This window comes from Chanodichthys erythropterus, chromosome 10 (genome assembly GCF_024489055.1).
Source record: "Chanodichthys erythropterus isolate Z2021 chromosome 10, ASM2448905v1, whole genome shotgun sequence".
Lineage (NCBI taxonomy): Eukaryota > Metazoa > Chordata > Actinopteri > Cypriniformes > Xenocyprididae > Chanodichthys > Chanodichthys erythropterus.
This window is the reverse complement of record NC_090230.1, coordinates 35,476,292-35,491,208: the sequence shown is the minus strand read 5'-3', so window position 1 is coordinate 35,491,208 and position 14,917 is coordinate 35,476,292. Positions and strand designations below refer to the sequence as shown.

The 14,917-nt window shown below is 37.7% G+C and overlaps 3 protein-coding genes across 3 annotated transcripts; 1 reads left to right on the top strand and 2 right to left on the bottom strand.

Moving 5' to 3' along the window:
* Window positions 1-398: 398 nt before the first annotated feature.
* On the bottom strand, window positions 399-1,736 carry LOC137028288 (alpha-2B adrenergic receptor). The gene has a single exon (XM_067397063.1). It carries the CDS (start codon window positions 1,734-1,736, stop codon window positions 399-401), a length of 1,338 nt encoding a protein of 445 aa, XP_067253164.1.
* A 1,654-nt stretch (window positions 1,737-3,390) lies between these two features.
* On the bottom strand, window positions 3,391-8,219 carry LOC137028287 (astacin-like metalloendopeptidase). The gene is made up of 10 exons (XM_067397062.1): window positions 8,102-8,219; window positions 7,956-8,009; window positions 7,818-7,880; window positions 7,694-7,740; window positions 6,598-6,679; window positions 5,901-6,015; window positions 5,567-5,739; window positions 3,874-3,955; window positions 3,655-3,776; window positions 3,391-3,422 (listed from the first exon to the last, which is right to left on the bottom strand). The coding sequence occupies exons 1-10, from the start codon at window positions 8,139-8,141 to the stop codon at window positions 3,391-3,393; spliced, it is 810 nt and encodes a 269-aa protein (XP_067253163.1). The 5' UTR covers window positions 8,142-8,219.
* A 93-nt stretch (window positions 8,220-8,312) lies between these two features.
* Window positions 8,313-14,426, top strand: zcchc9 (zinc finger, CCHC domain containing 9). The gene is made up of 6 exons (XM_067397543.1): window positions 8,313-8,422; window positions 9,549-9,910; window positions 12,262-12,412; window positions 12,503-12,595; window positions 13,298-13,366; window positions 13,447-14,426. Exons 2-6 carry the CDS (start codon window positions 9,557-9,559, stop codon window positions 13,557-13,559), a joined length of 780 nt encoding a protein of 259 aa, XP_067253644.1. The 5' UTR covers window positions 8,313-8,422; window positions 9,549-9,556; the 3' UTR covers window positions 13,560-14,426.
* Window positions 14,427-14,917: the final 491 nt, after the last annotated feature.

The following is a 14,917-nucleotide window of genomic DNA, read 5'->3' as shown; positions in this document are numbered from 1 at the left end:
ATCCAAAGACATTATAAAGACAGAATTTAGAGCTTTTAAAAGAGACCATGGTAGTTCAATAAAATGTCAGATATAGGCCTACTTTCATTCTTATAACTTAATTTATATACTGTTTATTTTTTTATTGCACAAATAAAAGCATTTCTTACTTTTTAAAATCAATTTTTAGGTAAAATAGGGGGGAAAAAATAGAAAAATATAAAGTACTAGAATAAATCCAGAAAACAGAATTTGGCCAGAAACACCATTAAATTTTCATTATTTTGATGTCACATTGCTATAAACCTAACGTGAAAGAGTTAGGATGAAATGACGACTCAGACAGTTGTTGTGTCTTCACCTTTAGAGGAAAGAGTAACACTTTACAATATAAAACCGCTCTTCAGGAGCGTTTGATTTCAGAAAGTACAGTCCTTACACTTTTTACACAGAATCTGTTTGAAGGCTTTACGGAAGTCCCGGTTAAAGATGGTGTAGATGAGCGGGTTCAGGGCACTGTTGCAGTAACCGATCCAGAAGAAGAACTTAAAAAGTGGTCTTGGCACTTTACAAGCCTCTCCACAAATGGCCTCCAAGCTGTAGGTGAAGAAGAATGGGAACCAGCAGACGACAAAAACCCCAATGACGACCGCGAGGACGAAGGTGAAACGCTTCTCGCGGATGATCATGGCTTTCCTCTTGGTGTTCGGAGTTCCCGCTAGTTTCACGTTGGAAGAGGCCAGCTGGCTGCCCTTAGACGTAGCGAGGACATTCTGGCGAGGCTGGGTCAGTGAGGAAGTCTGGTGTCCGCGCTCCAGCGCCCCCACATTGGAGGTTGTCCCATTGGCAGTATGTCCCCCTACTACCTCGACATCAGAGCCAGAGCTTGAGCTGTCCTCTTTGTTGCCCTTGCACCTCTTTGAGCGTTTCATCCGCTGCCGACGTTCTACTGGAGCCCGAGGCTGGTTTACGGCTTCTGATCTGGAAGCAGCCTGATTGGGAACATTCGCAGAGTCAACACCTCCCTGGTTTTTGCCACTCTGCACCCCCCTTCCCGACGTGACGCTGCCTGCACCGTCTTTTCTTGGCTCTCCTGGAGGATATCGAGTATGCTTCTTGGCAATCTGATAGATGCGAACATACACCAGGATCATGATGAGGCACGGGGCGAAGAAAGACCCGATGGAGGAGTACAGGACGTACCATACTGTGTTGTTGAGTTGGCACTGTGGGCCACACCCATTCTCCTGCTCCGGGGTCTTATTCATGGAGACCAGTGGAGGGAAAGAGATGATGGCAGAAATGAGCCACACCACCACGATGGCGCCCTTGATCCTGCAAGGGGTGCGCAGGGTGGCGTACTGCACCGGCCGGGAGATGGACAGGTAGCGATCCAGGCTGATGGCGCACAGATGTATGATGGAAGATGTGCAGACGAGCACATCCAGTGCCAAGATGATCTCACACCAAACCGATTCAAAGTACCAGTAGCCCATCAGCTCATTGGCCAGGGAGAACGGGATGATCAAGGTGGCCACCAGGATGTCTGCAGCAGCTAGAGACACCAAGAAAAGGTTCTGAGGTCCTCGCAAAGAGCGGCACGTCAGGACAGCTATGATCACCAGGATGTTCCCAAAGATGGTGAAGAGCATGATGAGAGTCATTGCAGTGGCAAACACAGCTGTGACTTCAGGGGAATAAGAATTGCATGTACTGAGATTTTCTCCTCCTGGGCTACTGGTGCTTTGAAGGGTCATATTTAAGTTCTAAGGCTAGACAGTGAAGTGCAAAGTAGTCTTTGATGTAGATTTGTATCCTAGCGTAAAAACGTTCTTTTCTTTAGAAAATTGTTGAAAGTGAAAGGTGTCTTTATAGCAAAGAATGACATCCTCCAGGTACTTCCTTTGGCAAATCTCGAGAGAAAAAAAAAACAAAAACAAAACCTAATCAAAATACTGCATTTGCATTAAAAGAGGGTCGTGCAGTCCGTTCACTTCAAAAATCAGCAAAATTACTCTTTTTGCAGAGGCAAAAATTATTAAAGTAACGCAAAACATATATAACTGTCATTATTAATAAAAACAATGCGGCATTAACTTACCACAGCTTATGCCAAACATCTTTTAGACACGGTAAGTCACTCAAATTACACGAAAGTCTCGTGTACTGATCAGATTCTTGTCCAAAAATACGGCAGCGCGCACTTGGAAGAAATACGCGCTTGGAGACGCGCACGGACACTAGCGCGTCAAAACAAAATACACATTTTCAGGCAGCAAAAGCTAAGGGACTGAAAATGAAGAAATATAAAACTAATTCAAACATAATAGTTCCGTGGAGTTATGATTGTCTGAAGAGCTCTGAAAGCCTCTCGATGAGTGAAAAGGCTCACCATCTCCAAACACGCGCACCAGCCGAACCAAAACTACAGTTCCTCAAATACCAACGATTATAGAGAAATTATCTTTGCATAAACATTTCCATGTCAGAGAAAAATCCACGAAGGAAAGCTCCAGTCTTTAAGACTTTAAATAATTGTTTTTAATATTTTAAAATAGACTTTCTCAGTATCAACTGAATAAAAACAAAAGTCCTTTTCATTTCTCAATTTCTTTTCTAGACGTTTCATAGAGCTTTGCGCATCGGTCACCAGAATGAACTGACGAGTTTATAACTGAGCTTCCCCCGCCGTGACGTCAGGCTGATACCCTCGTCATGACGTCACGTCAGAATGACGTTAAGTGAAACCGCAAAGACAAAGATAACTTTAATTTAACTTTTCAATTTGATAAGCTTTCTAAAAACGCGCGAGAAGCCGCAAACAGCGCGAGTGCAACGATCAAAGTCAACATCACGGTGATATTTACAAAGAAAAACAATGGAAACGAAGCGGAGAAGACGCTGAAAAACTGCAACCTTTCTAGTATTTACCAGTCCGTCATTAAAGGTGACGAAGAACACAATTTACGGAAGATTTTACAACACAAGAAGACGATATCAGATGAACTGAAAGGGGATTGTAATTAGTATGCTGGTGAAAGTAACTCAAATTCAATTAAGATCCCAAAAGAAAAACAGCAATATTCTATAGAATTGGCGTAAATGAAATGGTGTGTATATCTGTACCTCATACTTTTTTGACAACACTTCACTTTACTCTCCTACTAAAATAGAAAAGCAGTGAACAGTGACTACCACCTACTGGACAAAACTTAAAAATGACATTAAGAGCTAGAATTGTGGACGGGACCCGTCAATTAATTCATTTTAAATAAGACGGCAATAAAATTGCCATAAATTCACAATAAGCCATCCGTATTTTGATTTTCAAACCTTTATTTATCCTCTTAGAATCAGAAGTCCTGTGATAAAGAAACCATTCAAGACAGTCAAACAGAGCAGTTGGGTGCATCATGATGCTGCTTGCTCCTTTTCTTTATAATCTGAAACGAAGAAAGCCAATTAATTCAGGAAGAGCAGCTCCAACTCTCAAATGTCAAAAACATGGTACAATGACAAGGAAAAAATAAAAACAAATAACCAATTTCATGCTTTTATAGCTACTGCTATAAGATTGATCACATCATACCAACATACAATACGTTTCCTCAATCATATTGCAATCCTTATCCATATATTTCTGGGCATATGGTAAAAGCACATATTAAGACATACCACAGTGGTACAGCTTCCGGAGCTTTTGCACATCCAGGTCACTCAAGTAAGCCCTCTGGCCGATCTTTACCCCGCTCTCTTTGGGCAGAATTGTAGGTTTTCCATTGCCAGAGAAATATTTGCTGCAAAACAGAATACTAGTGAAATGTTTGACATCATACATATGATTTTACACACTTAGTCAAACTATCAGGGTTACGTTTCGACTGGAACACATACTTTCCATAATGCAAGATCGATTCCAGGTCATACTTCAGACCGAGAGTGTTCCCTTCCTTCTTCATAAAATTGTCCTCTTTCCCTGTAAATTAAAAAGCAGTCAGTACAACCAATGATGACCAACTGATTTGTTAATTACTTTACCAGAACATACATCATTTTAAATTTCAATTAACTTTGAAACTAAGAAATTATGGCATAACATTATGACCACCTTCCTAATATTGTGTTGGTCCCCCTTTTGCTGCCAAAACAGCCCTGACCCGTCGAGGCATGGACTCCACTAGACCCCTGAAGGTGTGCTGTGGTATCTGCACCAAGATGTTAGCAGCAGATCCTTTAAGTCCTGTACGTTGCAAGGTGGAGCCTCCATGGATCGCACTTGTTTGTTCAGCACATCCCACAGATGCTCAATTGGATTGAGATCTGGGGAATTGAGGCCAAGTCAACACCTCAAACTTGTTGTTGTACTCCTCAAACAATTCCTGAACCATTTTTGCTTTGTGGCAGGAGCATTATCCTGCTGAAAGAGGCCAAAGCCACCAGGAAATACCGTTTCCATGAAAGAGTGTACATGGTCTGCAACAATGCTTAGGTAGGTGGTGCGTGTCAAAGTAACATCCACATGGATGGCAGGACCCAAGGTTTCCCAGCAGAACATTGCCCAAAGCATCACACTGCCTCTGCTGGCTTGCCTTCTTCCCATAGTGCATCCTGGCATCATGTGTTCCCCAGGTAAGTAACGCACACGCACTCGCCCATCCACGTGATGTAAAAGAAAACATGATTCATTAGACCAGGCCACCTTCTTCCATTGCTCCATGGTCCAGTTCTGATGCTCACGTGTCCACGGTTTGCTCTTTCGGCGGGGGACAGGGGTCAGCATGGGCACCCTGACTGATCTGCAGCTATACACAACAAAATGAAACTGTGCATTCTGACACCTTTCTATCAGAACCAGCATTAACTTCTTGAGCAATTTGAGCTACAGTAGCTCGTCTGTTGGATCAGACCACACGGTGCCACGTGTGTCACTGAGTTTCGGCCACCCATGACCCTGTCGCCGGTTCACCACTGTTCCTTACTTGGACCACTTTTAATAGATACTGACGACTGACCGGGAACATCCCACAAGAGCTGCGGTTTGAGATGCTCTGACCCAGTCATCTAGCCAACACAATTTGGCCCTTGTTCACTTGCTGCCTAATTTATCCTACCCACTAACAGGTGCCATGATGAAGAGTCAGTATTATTCACTTCACCTGTCAGTGGTCATAATGTTATTCCTGATCGGTTCAAGAGATATATTTTTTTTTTTATATATATATATATTATATATATATTATATTAATATATATTTATTATTATTATTACATACCGCTATTAAAATGTAACTTTATATAATAAATAAAACAAAAAGTGAGAGAAAACTATGAAAAAGATTGCTAATGGAATTAAAGTAATTTGGAACCAAATTGGAATTTGGATCAAAAAGAAACATTCTTAAAATAAAAAAAGGGTACTGGTAATCGAAAATTCCTATTAGTTTATCTAGTAGAATATCATTTTAGAGGATTCTACTTGGTACTTTGACCCCGTCAGAATTCCATATTATGAAAGGAATTCCATTAGAAATCCTTCAGGATTTTTCGGATAACAGTGAAATGTTAAGTGAAAGTAATATTATGCATACCAGACGCAATGTTCTCAAAAACTATAGTGATATGATCATCACGGTCAAAGCGGGAATGCTCATGGTGTAAGCCGAGGGAATGAAGGATCTCATGGCAGATGTTCCCAACCTTACAGAGCGGCCCAACCAGAAGTGGCTGCTCACCCCCCATACAGCCGACGTAAGATGCACACCTTTAGGGAACAGCAAACTAGCCATTTATTTGCTTCAGATTAAATGTTCAGTGATGGCACTAGATGAAAAAATCTAGTGCTGAAACATCCTGACAAAGACAATGAGTAAATGTCCCTATAAATGCTGTTTTTTGGGGGGGAAACTAAAATCTGTGACTCACCCTTTGCCGTACTCAAAGTGCAAATAGTCAGTTTCATTAGTATGTGGAAGAAAGTGGATGCAGGTCTTCTCAGAGATCATATTTAAGGCTTTAAGAATGTCTTCAGTCCTGCCCTCTGAAGGCCATAAACCACAAACATACACAGAAAATAAACATTATTCCTACAAATTTCTTATCTTGTAAATATTAGTACAAATGTAAAAAGATTCAGCAACTGAGACAAACGGAAAATATTTCACAAACATTTGATGAACAGAAATGGAGTAAGTCACCGAACAGTGCTTGGGTCAATATCAAAAGTAGCTTAATATGGGGTAAAATTACCCCATGATTTACTCACCCTCAAGCCATTCTAGGAGTATATGATCTTCCAGACAAACAGAGTTATATATGTGGCTATGATGACACACACACACACACACACACACACACACACACACCTCTGTTTGTCCGGAAGAAGATCATATACTCCTAGAATGGCTATATTTATACTTATATATATATATATATATATATATATATATATTTTAGTATAAATATAATGGTAGTGAATACAGAATCTTGAAAAAGGGACCTTTCTTCTTTTTGCCGAGTTTAGATCTAATCACTGAAGTTATACTACCAGTGGCTATGATGGTATTAGGGTACGAAGGTATAATATTTTGCAGAAAACATATCAAACATGAAGAAAACTCACCAATAGCAGAATCAATTTCATAAGGGACTGATAAATGTCCATCCACCCCAGGCCACAGTTGCTCAACTGCGTTCCTGTCACTCTAAAGAAAAGACAAAGTCTGAACAGTGTTGTCAGGACAGGGGTGTTTTACACAAATATCAGGTCAGGGCAGGTTGTCACATGTGTTTTAAGGCAAGATACCACAGGTAACTAATAGATAATCACCATACTTTACCCCTGTTGATTTAACACTGTACATTAAGACAATTTTTTTGTATAATAAGTTTTCTGAAATGTTAGGTTAAATATGCAAATGAGCACTAAACTAATTCACATACAGTTTCAGAATAGAAACTTGAGCATTGGAGCCAAGATCTCTTATCACACCATAAATCAGTAAAATACTGTCCACAGCCAAAAAAAAAACAAAACAAAAACACATTTTCACACCATTCAAAAAGTTTTATACTGGAATAAAACAAGTTTGATGTATGTCCATGCTGCCAAAGTGGAGATTTCTAGCTTTTTTAAAAAAAAACCCTTTAAAACTCTCTTTATGCAACCTACAGACACAACTAGATAAAGTGCAATAAACACTTAAATGTGTATTATGCATGCTTAGTTTGAATTTGAAAGAAGACATGCCATCAATGCAAGATATACCAAAATCTCAAAATCTTTACTTGTGTATGTGTGTTACTTGTTTTACCTGTAGTGTGTTGCATTAAAGGGATAGTTCACTCAAAAATGAAAATTCTATCATCCTTTACTCACCCTCAAGTTGTTCCAAACCTACATACATTTCTTTGTTGTGCTGAACACAAAGGAAGATATTTTGAAGAATATGGGAAATTGAGCAGTTCTGGGGCACCACTGACTACCACCTGAAAGTCAATGGTGCTCCAAAGTAGCCTGGTCACAAACTATCTTCAGAATATTTTCTTTTACGTTCAGCAGAAGAAAGAAACTCATACAGGTTTGGAACAACTTGAGGGTGAGTAAATGATGACAGAAATGTCATTTTTGGGTGAACTATCCCTTTAAATAAATACTAGTCCTAGTGTCCTGTATAGAGAACAACATTGAATATAAAAAAGGTATAGTTTGGGCTTACAGGTAGTAAGAGATCCCCCTCCTGTACAGCGTAGTCTTCCTCAAAATCTGTTAAAGACATTGATTATACACACATATATACAAACATGGACTAAAAGTTCTTATGGGTCATGCATGCTGTTTACCCAGCGCTATTTCACTTGGTATTCTCAGATGAGGTTGTCCACTCTTCAATGAGTTAACATGTCCTGTGGATAAAATATATTATGTCATATACATTTTTAGTTCAAGCTTTTATTTATTAAAAAAGAAGAACGTTTTACCTTCATCATGCTGTATGTCAGAGACCTTCAGTGTACCTACAGGACCTCCCTGCACTTATAAACACAAAAACAGCTTTATATCAACCTATATGCAATAACCATGAACGTAAATTGAAAGATTTATGTTATTGGTGGAATTAATGTACCTTCATAAAAACACACAACCAGCAAAATGAACCACATCATTTAAAAAAGCTGCGGACAGCTTGTAGACAGAGAGTAATATTGTATGAAACGACTAGGCAAAAGTGTCTTTTCAAACACGTCCTGGATTTGCTAATTTTTCAGCCACCTGAGGCTCTTGATTGACAATTAATTCAATGAACTTCGGTGACGCCCGTTCACTCTGGCGGAACCAATACCGCTCACATTGTAGTTTCATTCCGGATGCCTTTATTGGTGGGACACAGTAATAATATACACGTGAGCGGTGTTTTGTTGTTGACAGCTGAAAATCATATTTTACGGTGAGCGTGTACAATTAATATATTCTTTTTATTTATTTTTGTTACGAGAGATAGACATATACATATATTTACACCACCTATGAATGTTTTATAATGCTTTATCTGCCGGAATATGCAGTATTCATATTTTACTGTAACTACTAGTTTCCTTGATTATGATTATTCGTTATGATATTTACGCTATTCTGTGAGGCATCTGAATCTCTAATATCCCTTATATATAACGTTATATATATATATATATATATATATATATATATATATTTATATATATATATATATATATATATATATATATATATATATATATATGTAAAATTTAACCATGGTAACAATAGTTTCTGACAAAGTACCTTAGTAATTACAGTTATTGTTAGTGTAAAATCATAATAGATCGTTTCGGTTTTAAGATTTAATTATCTTTATGTTATTATAATTTTTATGTTATGACTGAATATTTACCGTTTTAACCATGGAATTTCAAAGCACTTTTCATACATTTCTATAGTACCAAGGTGCATTTTGAAAATGTTTGTTAGTGTTGTGAGTGTGACTGTGAGTGTTTTATGTTGGCAGAAACTATGGTTATGTTTGTTTTCATATTCTTTAGCCCTTGTGTGCTTAAAATCCTTTACCTCGTTTGGTGTTCCTAGTCAAAAATGACCGGCCTTTTAAATTCCTTGTAAATCTCTCATATATGCTATATTATCATCAAACACTCGATTCAATTTTTTGTCAACTTGTTTTCTTTTAATTAGCACAGGTTTTGTATTTTCTTTTTGAACTAATTGATGTAGGCCTCATTGATCTGAGCTTATGCACCGCAGTTTGTAAGTGAGTAAGTTCACTGAAGTTTATTCATTTGGCAATATGACATAACAAGATTAAGTAATTTTTCTGGGCTAGTCATTTTTGACCGGGGACACCACAAGGGTAAGAATGACTTAAAAAAATCTCAGATATTTTCTTTGGGAAGTTTTTATACTCTGCGTGAGCAAGTTTTACTCCAATTCCTTAACGATAAGTAGCATTTTGGGCTAAAAGAAAATCTCCTCAGCGTCAAAATGCCCAGAACACAACCTGAAGGTTAGTGTCTGATCATAAAACTGTTCTCTCACTCTAACAGAACTCAAAATGACAAGGTGGGCCCGAGCAAACAATGTCCATAAAAACAAAGCAGCAGATGCCACACCATGGAAGCAGCTAAAGGCAAATGGGAATGCTGGAGAATCAGGAACAAGCCGCGGTGACCGACACATCCAGCGAGGAGCAGGCGTAAGGAAACCCAACCCAAAAAAGGAGAAACGAGAGCATGACAGTGACGACGTGAATGGATTTATGGAGTATTTAAAACAGACTGGTCAGACGCTGCAGAAAAGGACACCTGCGGACCGGGACCTGAGAGAAGAAGTGGCAACGGCACTGAAGAAAGACCAACGACGAGAGAACAGACGGATAAAGAGGCAAAACGTTAAAAAGAATAATATGGTGAGGATTTGAATGCATGCAAAATGATTGTAGATGAGTCTTTATATAAAATAACCACGTACAGTCTACTGCAGAAATATTGGCACCCTTGATAAATATAATAAATCTGCATTGTTTATCCTTTTGGTCTTTCATTCAAAACATTCACAAAATTCTAACCTATCACTGAAGTAAAACAATGGAAACTGGGGGGGAATCACATTATGAAATGTTTCTTTCTCTAGTTCACATTGGCCACAGTTATTGGCACCCAATTATTGCAACATCCTTTTCCCAAGATAACCGCTCAGAGTCTTCACCTATAATGCCTGATAAGTTTTGAGAACACCTGACAAGAGATCAGAGACCATTCCTTCATGCAGAATCCCTCCAGATCCTTCAGATTCCAGCTCCATGTTGGTGCTTCTTCTCTTCAGTTCACTCCACTCATTTTCTTTAGGGTTCAGGTCAGGGAACTGGGATGGTCATGGCAGAAGCTTCATTTTGTGCTCAATGACACATTTTTGTGTTGGTTTTGATGTTTGTTTTGGATCATTGTCCTGATAGAAGATCCAACCACAGCCCATTATTGGATTTCTAGCAGATTTTTTTTTTATTTTTATCTGTTGGTATTTCATAGAATCCATGAAGCCATGTATCTGAACAAGATGTCCAGGACCTCTAGCAGAAAAATGGACCCACAACATTAAAAATCCAGTAGTATATTTAACCGTGGACATGGGGTACTTTTTATCCATGTGTGCACCAAACCCATCTGGTGGGTTTGCTGCCAAAAAGCTCTTTTTTTTTTTTAAAGTTTCATCTGACCATAGAAGCTTGTCCCATTTGAAGTTTCAGTCGTGTCTGACCGCTTGAATATGCTGGAGATTGTTTCTGGATGAGAGCAGAGGATTTTTCTTGAAACCCTCCCGAACAACTTGTGGGGATGTAGGTGCTATTTGTTTTTGTTTTTTTTAGGCTTTCTGAGACTCAAGACTCAACTAATCTCTGCAATTCTCCAGCTGTGATCCTGGAAGAGTCTTTAGCCACTCAAACTTTCCTCACTGCACATTAGGGTGATTTAGACACGTGTCCTCTTCCAGGCAGATTTGTAACATCTTTAGTTGATTGAAACTTTTTAATTATTGCCCTGATAGTGGAAATGGGGATTTTCAATGCATTAGCTTTATTATAGCAATTTTCTATATTGTGAAGCTCAACAATCTTTTGCTGCACATCAGAACTATATTCTTTGGTTTTACTCATTGTGATGAATGATTATGGGAATTTGGCCTTTGTGTTTCCTCATGGTTGTACAATTTCATGTTCATGATCACCCTGGTGTGTTAATGTAAATATGAATATTTATTGGGAATATACTTCAGAGATATTTTACTCATATGAATTTCTAGGGGTGCTTATTATTGTGGCCAACATGCATTGGAGGAAACATTTCATAATGTGAGTTTCCCTCCACTTTCAATTTTTACTTCAGTGAAAGGTTAGAATTTTGTGTTTTTGTTTTTTGAAAGATCAAAAGGATAAAAAATGCAGAGTTATTTATCACAGCCACCTTTGCTCATATTTATCAAGAGTACAAATAATTCTGGAGCTGACCTGTATGTAAGGAAGCTTGTTTCCACCAAGGAATTTAAAAAAACAAAAAATGGTTATTTTTTTCCTCACAATTCTGAGTTTATATCTGAGCACATGACGTGGACAAGTATGTGTATATCGTGGCCATGAATTAAGAATTCTCTCTCTAGTTTTACTAAATCGTTCCCTCGTTTTAGTTAATTTGTGGCCACAAATTAAGAATTGGGTCCATGACTTATGGATTCCTTCCCTCCATTTGGTAAATCGTGGTTGTACCAATTCATTCCCTCATTTTGATTGAACTAATACAAGGTAATTAATAATTACAACATGGCCACAATTTAGTAAAACAAGGGAATTAATAATGTCATGAGCACGATTTACTTAAAACAAGGGAACAAATTAGTGAAATATGTTGACGAATTAGTAGGAACAAATTAATTAGTGGCCACCATAGAGATTTTTTTTTTTTTTCCCAATTCCGGGTTTATATTTCACAATTCAGACTTTTTTCTTTAAAATTGTGAGTTAAAAAGTTGCAGTTACTTTTATTTTTTGTTTTAATTTTGTGTCAGAAACAAACAAACAAAAAAACAGAGTTGTCAGAATTGCAAGATGTAAACTCAAAATTCAGAGGGGGAAAAAAAGTAAAAATTGCAACGTGTAAACTCAGAATTCTGAGGAATAAAAGTTAGAGTTGTGAGATAAAATCGTAATTACCATCTTATTCTGTGGCAGAAAAAACTTTCAAACATATGCTCACTTTTTCGATCTAGATTTGCTTCAACTGCAGGAAGCCTGGTCACGGGCTCGCCGATTGCCCAGAAGCAGATAACGATGAAGAGATGGGCCGCGGTATTTGCTATCGCTGTGGTTCCACTGAACATGAGATCCAGAGATGTCGCGCTAAAGTGGATCCTGCCATGGGTACGTGATGATTGAGAAGTGTGGACAACTAAAATGTATGAAAATATCAAACCTGCTATGATTTATCATATTAATGTTGCTGTTTTCTAGGTAATTACCCATACGCTAAGTGTTTTATCTGTGGTCAGACTGGTCATCTGTCCAAAGCCTGTCCTGACAACCCAAAAGGACTGTATGCTGCAGGTCAGTGATTTACCCGTTTAACCCCATAAAGCCTAATGTATTTGATATGCACACTTTATACTCAATATTCTGTCTTCTGATTAATAGTTTACTTTTTATTTTATTTTATTATTATTATATATATATATATATATAAACTTTTATATCTTGGTAATATTTCAAGATGAACACTTACTGGACTGAAGCAACTTAGGTTTACTTTATTTATTTATTTAAAAAAAAAAATCATGTTGTGATTATCAAATATCAGGCTTTTGATGAATGTTTATTTGTTCATCTGTCAATCATAATTTCATTGTTTTTCTTTATAATAAAAACTACAGAGTTTGATCATAAAACTAAGCATTTAAATATATTATTGGGAGATAAAGTGACAACTGATATTTTATATGCATTTTATGCAAGTAGTCTGCTATACTGTTATACATATCTCTCTTTGACGTTACAAACTTTCAGAATTTCATCTTACTTTTTGGTCATAAATAACATCTGCACCAAATTGCATATTTTTGCTCAATAAAGACCTATTGAATAAACTGAGGTGTTCATTTTCTATCTCAAAAAAAAAAAAGAAGAGAAAAAATAATCTTCAATAATCTGTTCTATTTCAAAAGATTAGATTTTTCTAATGTCAGAATTAAGCTTTAAATATCTACGACTGCTAACACTCAGGTTTGTTCTTGTGGTGTTTTGTTCCTGTAGGCGGTTGCTGTCGTGTTTGTGGCTCAGTGGAACACTTTCAGAAAGATTGTCCTGAACACCAGAGCTCAAGTGAGTCACATTGTGGACACATCCACTGGAGTGTTTGTATCAATGGAAACATGCATTTAGCTCAAAATTCTTTTTTGCAGCCAATTCCATCACTCTTGGCCGGCTGTCCAATCGAATCAGCGCTGACCACGAGGACGTACATGTGCCTGTGAAGAAAGTGCAACCCAAAAAAGACAAGGTGGTGGTGTTTTGATCCACAGCTGTTGGGGGGAAATCCAGAATTGGACATTTAACCAATCATTTCTGCAGTCATGGGGTCTTCACCAGTGATTCACTGTCTGCCATGGATGCTTTTAAACACAAAAGTGACTGTTCCAAGACCATTTACTTGCTGTTAAAGATTCTCGTGATGAAACTGCCTGAGACTTGTGGACATCATGTGCCTGATTTAAAGGAATAGTTCACCCAAAAATGATCCCATAATTTACACACCTTCAAGCCATCCTAGGTGTATATGACTTTCTTCTTTCAGACGAACACAGAGTTGTATTAAAAAATATCCTGGCTCTTCCCTGCTTTGTAATGGCATTGAATAGTGCCTGAATTTAAGCTCCAAAAAGTGCATTAATCCATCATAAAAGTAATCCGTACGACTCCAGTGGGTTAATAAATGCTTTCTGAAGCAAAGCGATGCATTTTTGTAAGAAAAATATCCATATTTAAAACACTAAACTATAATCACTGGCTTCTGGCAACGGCCTTACATGCATTCACAAGAGTCACGTGGTTTTTGCAAAAGACGTGGTTTTTCACCTTAGTGGGTCAGATGTCACTCTTTCGTGAGCGCGCGTATGGCCATTGCCAGAAGCCAGTGATTTAAAGTTTATAAAGCTTTAAATTCATAAAGATTTAGATTCAATGCCATTACAAACCTGGGAAGAGCCTGGATATTATTTAATATATACGCACCTAGGATGACTTGAGAGTCACTAAATTATGGGATAATTTTCATTTTTGGGTGAACTATTCCTTTATTCATAATAATTATGGACTGTGTGTTTTAATTGTCAAGAAAGATTGAGAGAATTTGAATATGAAAAACAGCATTTATTTACAAGACACTTTGTACAAATATACTCTATAAAAGAGAGATATTAAGTGTTTTTTTTTTTTCTGTTGGTATATTAAATTTATAAGAACAATTTTATGCTTTTCTCTTCACTAGCAAAACTTTTGCATTCCCCCAAGAAACATTGTGGTTGCTCACAAAACCACACAGCTATAATGATAACACAGAGGAACAATATTATTGGAATCACTTTCAGAAAGATTCTTCCCAGCTGATAAATAAGAACATTGACAGCCAATCAGACTTTAAAGAGTTTGAGCATTTAAATCTGCAAAAATGAAAATTCTGTCATTAATTACTCACCCTCATGTCGTTCCAAACCTTAAGACTTTATTTCATCTTTGGAACACAAATTAAGATCTTTTTGATGAAATCTGAGAGTTTTCTGTCCCTCCATTGACAGCCTATGCAACTACCATTTTCAAGCCCCAGAAAGGTAATAAAGACATCCTTAAAGTAATCCATGTGACTCCAGTGGTTTA

Coding starts and splice junctions, on each gene's coding strand:
- LOC137028288 (XM_067397063.1), bottom strand. CDS start 1,736: ATGACCCTTCAAAGCACCAGTAGCCCAGGAGGAGAAAATCTCAGTACA.
- LOC137028287 (XM_067397062.1), bottom strand. CDS start 8,141: ATGATGTGGTTCATTTTGCTGGTTGTGTGTTTTTATGAAG. Junction 7,881..7,955: donor TGACATACAGCATGATGAAG/GTAAAACGTTCT, acceptor TTTTATCCACAG/GACATGTTAACTCATTGAAG. Junction 3,777..3,873: donor TCGATCTTGCATTATGGAAA/GTATGTGTTCCA, acceptor TCTGTTTTGCAG/CAAATATTTCTCTGGCAATG.
- zcchc9 (XM_067397543.1), top strand. CDS start 9,557: ATGACAAGGTGGGCCCGAGCAAACAATGTCCATAAAAACAAAGCAGCA. Junction 12,596..13,297: donor AAAAGGACTGTATGCTGCAG/GTCAGTGATTTA, acceptor TTGTTCCTGTAG/GCGGTTGCTGTCGTGTTTGT. Junction 13,367..13,446: donor TCCTGAACACCAGAGCTCAA/GTGAGTCACATT, acceptor TCTTTTTTGCAG/CCAATTCCATCACTCTTGGC.